This window comes from Scomber scombrus, chromosome 22 (genome assembly GCF_963691925.1).
Source record: "Scomber scombrus chromosome 22, fScoSco1.1, whole genome shotgun sequence".
NCBI classification, from domain to species: Eukaryota; Metazoa; Chordata; class Actinopteri; order Scombriformes; family Scombridae; genus Scomber; species Scomber scombrus.
The window spans coordinates 549,433-555,145 of record NC_084991.1 but is presented as its reverse complement, the minus strand read 5'-3'; the positions used below and the strand labels follow the sequence as shown (position 1 = coordinate 555,145).

Genomic DNA, 5,713 nt, shown 5'->3' with positions numbered 1-5,713 from the left:
ATCTGAACAATAACACTCATATATGTAAATATTTGAACTTCTTACCAGTAAAATGTGGACTATACAGTAATAGAAATGATCTTCGATGATGATCAGCCCAAACAGACTCTGCCACAACATAACTGTGACAATACCTCAGCTGGATGATTAGCTTGTATGCTTTTGCTTTCATCGCTTTTAACTTTGTGATCTTTGTCATTTCTTTGTTTTATTAGAAAATGTGTGTTCATGTAAAGCTTAATTGAATATGCTTTTACATTGTTTCATTGAGATAAAGTGTTTTGTACATTTGTTAATGTCTTCACTTGGATTTATTTTGTTAGTAAAATTGAAGCATTCATGTTGCAATTTGGGTAAAAGAATGTTATAAACTGTATACAAAGGCTTGACTGACTGAACCTGAAGACTAAAAGTAAGAAAAAAATGAATGGATTTCCAGTGTGTAGAAATGGTAGTAGAAACGTATACTTTTTTTAATGTGTGATGGTGATCAATTATCATCTCTAAAGTAGGAGTACTGCACTAAGCACCCTGTAAGCCATAGAGAAAGTGACCAGCATGCCCAGGATCCAGGACCCAGCCCTGCTGGGCTGAGGCAGAGCACCAATGTAGGCGATGGTGTGGAAGATACGACAGCCAGCAAAGAGTCTGAAGTGAAGCAGAGCAACTGAAAGCTCAGGTCCAGTCAGAGAGTAAAGCAGGCCAACCAACACAAAGGGAATAATGTTCTCCAGGTCATTCAGGTGACATCTGGAAAACAGAGAAAATAATAAATACATTTTTAAATATGTTTGGAGTGCAAGTGGTTTTAGTAGGCAGAATTCCATGAGTCATTAATGGATATATTTCTTAATGAACTGTGAGCACTTCAAGCAAAAAGTGAATGTTTAATTTGAATTATTTTAGAGGCCTTGCAGAGGAAATCACAAGAAAACAGGTCATTAAAAAATGTTAACAACTTTTTATTTATTGAGAGAGATCTTCAGTGGTCCCAACCTTCTGGTTGCCAAAAATAAGTTTTTATATTCATAAATACTAATATTATTATTCATCTTATCCTGTGTTTAAATGTACATTTTATTGTCATGAAAACGTTCCAATTTAGCAGAGTATGGACAAGACAGGGACAGTACTTGTTGAAGCAGCATCTGAAAAAAAAAGCAGTAACCAAAAACAAATAATATGCAGTACATAAACTATAGCAGTACACAGACCCAGCGTATGTTTGTTTGTATAAATGTTACAACATACCTGCGGACTCGCTCCACATCAGGATCTATACAAACCAGTTTCTTGTCTTCTTTGGAGGAAACAAGTTTGGTGTCTTCTAGGTTTGCAAACACCTGATGAGACATTAGAACATAAGTAAGTGTCAGAGCTTTCTCATAATGTTTCTTTTAATGAAGGAAGTTACATTCAACAGTGTTATGTAGTAGTTAGGTTAAATAAGCACCTTTCTGGTCAGACGAAAGTAAGAGGTCAAAGGTGACATTAGCATCATCTTCAGGATGACAATTGTGGCATATGTAGAAAACGCTTGGAAGACCTGGCTGTCCATCGTACTGCTCAGTGATGACATTTTCTCTGTGAGAAATTACTGGAGAACAGAAATACATATTTAATTTTGCTACCCATTAGAGGTCAGAACATCATCATATCAGTGTAACATTGCATCATCTCACTTACAACACGCTGTAAAATTTCAATTACAAACCTGACAGCCAACTCATTTCCATTCCCAGGTCATCACATACTGACTCAATGCCAATGGTAACCCACCTGCAGCACTATAAGACACTTTGAGCATCAATTCCATTGGAGAACTGAGGGTGGGAGGTCCTGCCATCCAGAAATATTCCTTTGTCAGTTCCCAAGATTTTCTTTTAATGATATGATATCCTGTCCTTAATAATTTAACAAAACAATTTGATAGAGAGTATGTTAATGTGATGGTTATCAGTTTTAATTAGGGACCGAGCCGAAAGGCAAGAGGGCCTTGCCTGGAGGCAAGGTAACTCCTCCCGCAGCTTTGAGAAAACCCTGACAATATATATATCAAAACGTGCGGCTCGATCGGGAAAGGGGTGCTATTATTTGGAATGTTCAAATTCCAATTTTTCCCAAAGTTATTCCCAAAATACCTGGAAAATTCTCCATTGAAAATGAATGGGAATTTTTTTTTCAGTCAAACGAGGAGTGGAAATCACTTTTTCTTCACAGTTAGAGTGGAAGCGTCAGTTAGCTTGAGTGCGAGAAGGAGTAAAATATGAACTTTATTTTTATTTTTAACTCGAGCTCACGGCCATACCGTGAAAAGGAGACAAATACATTTTGGTCAAAATGTAGACATAGGTGTTGGAATTCATAAAATGTGACATTGACAGGCGGGGTCTGCACAAAATTTTAACGGGGGCACCGAGACCGACGGCAATACCTGTCTCGCTCCCCATTGACTGTAATGTAATCGTCTTTTTTTTCAATAGAATCTCACTCTGTCTTCGCACTGAGCTTACGCGCTCATTTTAAGGAGTATCTGAATAAAATAAACACTGTCAGAATCTGCCGGCTTTCGTTTTTTGGACAGGAGTTACGGTTTTCTCACAGTTTGCAATTGTTCGGGACCTTGTCAGAAGCCAAATTCTTGGGCATTTTGAGAATTGTTTCCAAGCAGTGTCTCAAATCGCCGTAGCAACCGTAGATTTTTACACAACTTTGGAGCCTAATTTCACATATTTAGCGATTTTTTTAATCATTCACATTTGGCAGGGTGGTCAAGTCAATGGAGAATTCACCAACTTCTCACTTGATTTCTAACCTCAGTAAACGTTTTCAAAATGTGTTTATGGTCTCAATCGCTAGTTTAAAGCCTTCTTCAATGCAGTATGATGTTCATTTGTGAAATTTTGGCCTCCCTGATTTTATATGTGACGATAAAGCAGGGTATGCATTAGGACGTGGCTACGTGGTGATTGACAGGTTGATTGGTTCACAGGTTCAGGAGGGCGCCTCTTGCTCCTCCTGATGACCATATAAGTAGAATCCCTGTTTTTATTTTTCCCAGCATGCACCGGTAATTGTCCAAGATGGCGCTTCCCAGATCCGAAACCCGGCGTGCGCAAGGGTGCGAGGTCCCGCCCAACGCTGCTCGCAGCTTTACTTCTAATATTGTTGAAAAGTGGCCATGCTGTAGGCAAAACATGAAAATAAAGTTTATAATAATAAATAAAAAAGTGAAGCCTTTGCACAAATCATTCATTCATACTGCTTGCTGTGGTTTCAATTAACATAAGGCCCATGGATCCTCATGTGTTGTATGATTACAGATAAATGTAGTGTGGCTTATGAAACAAAAGTACATTTGTATCTTAAGTGCACATATTGTGTTCCAGGTCCTTTTACTTTAACCTATCATATTGTTGAATTATCAAGGACACTTTAATGTTTTTGTGTTGAGAAATGTTGAGGATGTCATATCATTCAAAGAACCTTAACATCTGAAATGACAGAGGGGAAAATACGCCAGGTGGTCCTCCCACCCTTGGTTCTCCAATGGGACTGACATTCAAAGCATCATAATATTTTGGGTGTGTTAGGATTGGAGTCAATGGATGTATGCAACTACCACAGCTTGAGGTTGAAGCCAATGCAGCTGCTATATGCTGGCTCAGACTGACTCTCATTCCAAAAGCATCAACTTCTCTCTCATCTCTAAAGTCAGGCCCTCTGAGTGTGCTGGTGGTTATTTAGGAAATGATTGCTTTGTTAATAAGATTTGAAGAATTTTAGTAGTTTTGATGTTCGCCACGTGTGCATTGATTGACAGATTTACAGTTGGCTCACCTGCTGGGGTTCAGTATCCCCAAGGACACTAATATGTGGACTGTAGGAGCCGGGAATTCAACGGTCAATCTTCCAATTAGTGGAAGCTCTAGCTCTATCTCCTCAACCACAGCCACCCTGCAATATACAGTTTATGGGCCTAATACACCAAGCTGGAAAAAGTCGCTATATAGTGGCTGATTTAACATGTTCCATGTTCCTAGGCAACTTAGTATGCAAAGTATTTTAGTTTTGACCCGTGTTCCACTGAACTAAATCCACTTCTACTACTTCTTGTAAAAAACAAAAATATTCACAAACCTCAGGAATCAGGGAAAACAACTTGATGTTGTATCCAAACTGTAACACATACATTATTATCTCAATGTACACATTAAGCATGTTGCAGATGTTATACGTTACATGTTGTACACGGTCAAAAACTACAAAGACCAACTATAACTTCAGTCCAAACTTATTTGCAGATTCCTCTACGTCCTGCAGCACATTTTTGGGGGAATTTTTACACATGTGCAATAAATAAACTTATAGCACAATCCAGTCATAAACAACTAAAATATATATTATAAGATTTTAATATCAAAGAACATAAAACTATTAACACTTCCTTGGTCTTCAAAATACACTTGACCTGTACATATACTGTTAATTAACATCATGACTTTTAATCAGTGGGGAACCCTCAGGGCCTTCTAGGCCTCCAGAGATGGCCCAAACATAACAGCATATATCAACATATCAAATGTTACATTTTAATGTATTTCACTGGCAAGAAAAGTACAGGGCAAACATATTTGTCGAACTCACAATGTAGTGTGCAGAGGGAATGAGATAATAAGGCAAAACCGATTATCCACATTTCCCCAACACATCCAGACACTGTGATGAGTTTCCCAAATCCTGTTTAAAGGTGGGGAATGAAATACCTGGTCCCGTTCACAGATCTTTAAACAGGGACCAGCAAAACAAAGCTAAAATAAAGACTTATCAGTACAACAGACATTTTAGTTGTCATTGCAGCCAAACGTGAAGCTAGACAAACTGCAAAACTAGTGTTATGAACATACAAGCTATTTAACTGTGTCAACTAATGAATCATCAATGCATAACAATAAATGAAGATGTATTTTTTTTCTAACAAAAAGCAAGATCACGTAAGCTGTGCAGTAAAAGTGTGTGGAGCTTACCTGCTTCTTTTGCACAGTCACCATAAACAACACTAACAAGTCTAACAAGTCCAAAGATCAGTTAGGTGTGAATGCCTGGAATTCATCCACAGGTTGTGTAATGTGTGGGAGGAGTCCTGACCTGAAATAATACTCCTCCTACCAGCCGCCTCTATTTTTGTGCATGAGCCTGATAATAATGTGCCCAAAATAAAAAGGTTACAGTTCATAACCATGGTCTCATTTGAAAGGCAACTATTTAAATTTCTGTTCTATTTTAATTTAAATGTGTGAAGAAGTGAAGAAGTGTGCAGATTTTACAGCAAAAATACAATTATTCAGGTAAGAAAGTAATTTGTTGGTCCAAGTCTATATTTTGATTAATACTGATACTGTTTAAGTTTAAATGATGTAACTTGTATTATGACTGACTATATTGTATTGTATTATGACTATTATGACATATTTCACTGACACTTATTGCACTGTTACAATACATGCATGCATACATACATATACATACATATACATACATATGTATATGTATGTCTCCATATATGTGTAAAGATATATATATATATATATATATATATATATATATATATATATATATATATATATATATATATAGCTTTAAAGAGAAGTCCTTTTGTCATTGTGCACATTTATTGTGATAAGTGTCTGATTAAGGGAGTCAGTGCTCAAAT

General features: G+C 37.1%; 1 protein-coding gene across 2 annotated transcripts; it reads right to left on the bottom strand.

The window, feature by feature from the left end:
* Positions 1–449: 449 nt before the first annotated feature.
* Positions 450–5,105, bottom strand: mgst1.1 (microsomal glutathione S-transferase 1.1). Of its 2 annotated transcripts, none has more exons than XM_062443980.1 (4): positions 5,028–5,105; positions 1,454–1,597; positions 1,252–1,343; positions 450–750 (listed from the first exon to the last, which is right to left on the bottom strand). In XM_062443980.1, exons 2-4 carry the CDS (start codon positions 1,577–1,579, stop codon positions 504–506), a joined length of 465 nt encoding a protein of 154 aa, XP_062299964.1. In that variant the 5' UTR covers positions 1,580–1,597; positions 5,028–5,105; the 3' UTR covers positions 450–503. The 2 variants fall into 2 exon arrangements, with proteins under 2 accessions (XP_062299964.1, XP_062299963.1); XM_062443979.1 differs by lacking the exon at positions 5,028–5,105 and adding an exon at positions 1,780–2,006.
* Between the last annotated feature and the right edge of the window lie 608 nt (positions 5,106–5,713).

What these genes read in the sequence shown, in the direction of transcription:
- mgst1.1 (XM_062443980.1), bottom strand. Translation starts at nt 1,579, where the DNA reads ATGTCATCACTGAGCAGTACGATGGACAGCCAGGTCTTCCAAGCGTTT. An exon ending in ACTTTCGTCTGACCAGAAAG is followed by an intron (nt 1,344 to 1,453) that starts GTGCTTATTTAA and finishes ATGTCTCATCAG; the next exon opens with GTGTTTGCAAACCTAGAAGA. An exon ending in GATGTGGAGCGAGTCCGCAG is followed by an intron (nt 751 to 1,251) that starts GTATGTTGTAAC and finishes TCTGTTTTCCAG; the next exon opens with ATGTCACCTGAATGACCTGG.